This window comes from Palaemon carinicauda, chromosome 34, assembly GCF_036898095.1.
Source record: "Palaemon carinicauda isolate YSFRI2023 chromosome 34, ASM3689809v2, whole genome shotgun sequence".
NCBI classification, from domain to species: domain Eukaryota; kingdom Metazoa; phylum Arthropoda; class Malacostraca; order Decapoda; family Palaemonidae; genus Palaemon; species Palaemon carinicauda.
In genome coordinates this window covers 61,409,063-61,411,562 of record NC_090758.1, presented here as the reverse complement: position 1 = coordinate 61,411,562, position 2,500 = coordinate 61,409,063, and the positions used below count along the sequence as shown (strand labels likewise).

Below are 2,500 nucleotides of genomic sequence, written 5' to 3'. Positions count from 1 at the left end.
GGACTCCTCTTCAAAGGCTGTGGCCAGGCTGCTACGCATTGTGATAGAAGGCCTCAAGGTTCCATAATGCCCTGGGTTATATATTGTCTTACAATTGTCCCCAGACGAGTGCAACTGGACCTCATTCCCACTCTCGCTATTTGCGTCCTGCGAGCCTTTGGCGAGGCTCCGGCGGTTGGCCTTATGTCGATAATAAACGGTAGTAAGAACCAAGATATTCAGGATTAGCAAAGAGCAGGCAATGGCCACTGTCACACTCAGTGCAGTTGTGTAAGGGAAATCCTTTCCCATTTGACTTAGCATATCCAAATTACCTGATTCACTAAATTGGTTTTTGTTAGCCGTAGCTACAATTGTCAAGTTATTGGGTGTATTTGTTAGGCCAGTGAGGGTTGGAGTGATTGGGCTAGATAGAGAGCCTTCAGTAAAGTTATACTGACCTGTTGATTCAGGGTATAAACCAGATTGGAGATCAGTTGGTAATCTGTGAAAGTTTTTACCTGGGCCGTACCGAGTACTCACTCGTTCGAGACCAGGTAGTAGCCATGACCACAAGGCTACTTTTCCAGCACGGTAATGGTCACATACAGAGTTCTGTGTTCCTGGAATGAATAGACATATAGGTAACTAAAAGTAATCTTGTGAAAACGAGGATACAATATCTAGAGAAGATATATTCCTTAAATATAAGATATATGGTTTTGACTCTTGTTGTTATGAGTAAATATTTTTATTAATTTATCAATGAATACGTTTTGGATGTTACAGCTTCATAAGCTATTACAAATAGAATCTAAACACTTAAATTTACCTAAAGCAAGTTTCTGGAAAGGCTACATATCATATCTATATTGATGATTAGAATTATATCATGTAATCTTAGATGTAATATCATTTAGTTTATCAAAATCATCACCAGTTAAATATTAATATTTCATTAAAGTTCTATAGTTTTATTGAGTATATTGAAGAAATTATGTTTTACTAGTTTAGTTAAATGATATCCATAGGAGTTGGGTTATTGAAAAATTATATATATATATATATATATATATATATATATATATATATATATATATATATATATATATATATATATATATATATATATATATACATAAAGAGAGAGAGAGAGAGAGAGAGAGAGGAGAGAGAGAGAGAGAGAGAGAGAGAGAGAGAGAGAGAGAGAGAGAGAGAGAGAGAGAGAGAGAGAGGGAGGAATGTTAAAATCTAGAATATAAGATTTCAAATATAGAGAAGAAGGTGATTATTCATTAATATATAAGTTATCATGTAAAAATTATATTATTTAAAAAAACATGAATAAATGTACTTTCCCGATCTAAGGTTAGGTTATATATCTAGAAAATATTGAAAATCATTGTATCATTATATCTCTGAGGGAATACAGCCCCACAAAAATAGGAACCTCACCTATTTGAAAGTATCTCTGATAGACTGGATCATATTTGGGCCATATCTGCTCTTCAGAAGTTATGTCGTTTCCACTCTCGGACAACTCAGCTTTGGAGACTGTGTCTTTTGGATGTCTGGAAAAGGAACATAGGATTTTGAATTGATAATATATGTATAATTGATTGATTTATGGTATCGATGATATAAACTATATTATATAATACATATATGTATGTACGTATATATATATATATATATATATATATATATATATATATATATATATATATATATATATATGTATGCATATATATATATATATATATATATATATATATATATATATATATATATATATATATGTAGGTATATATACATATATATATATATATATATATATATATATATATATATATATATATATATATATATATATATATATATATATATATATATATATACATATATATATATATATATATATATATATATATATATATATATATATATATATATATATATATATATATATATATGTATATGTATATATATATATATATATATATATATATATATAGATAGATAGATAGATATATATGCATATATATATATATATATATATATATATATATATATATATATATATATATATATATATATATATATATATATATATATATATATATATATATGCATTTGTGTGCTAATGTTAATGCAAAAATATACTCAATAACCTATAGTTACTTTAGAAAAGCTATTATGTCTGTTTTTTAGTATTTAGATTCAATTCTAAGAAGCAATTTAGTGAAATATTCTACCTATTTAAATCAACATATCTACTATGTAATAAAGCAGTAAAATATATTTCATTCTAAATGACAGATATTTATAATATTATACATCAGGATTATGGGAAATATAAACATCAAATAGAAATTCCAATTAATATCAAAATCAACTGAATCTCCTCACCCTAATTTGATGAAATTACTCCACATTGATATGAAGGATTTGCTGAGTGTGACATCCATCTCAGTGAAGTTATAACTTGAGGCCAAAGGTCCAAGAGCGCCCATAGGACCAC

General features: G+C 27.6%; 1 protein-coding gene across 1 annotated transcript in view; it reads right to left on the bottom strand.

Moving 5' to 3' along the window:
- Window positions 1-531, bottom strand: part of LOC137626644 (uncharacterized) — a 1,386-nt gene extending 855 nt beyond the window's left edge. The window contains exon 1 of the mRNA XM_068357664.1: window positions 1-531. This exon is cut by the window's left edge and continues 855 nt beyond it. Coding sequence (XP_068213765.1) covers window positions 1-303 — 303 coding nt within the window. The 5' untranslated portion in view covers window positions 304-531.
- Window positions 532-2,500: the final 1,969 nt, after the last annotated feature.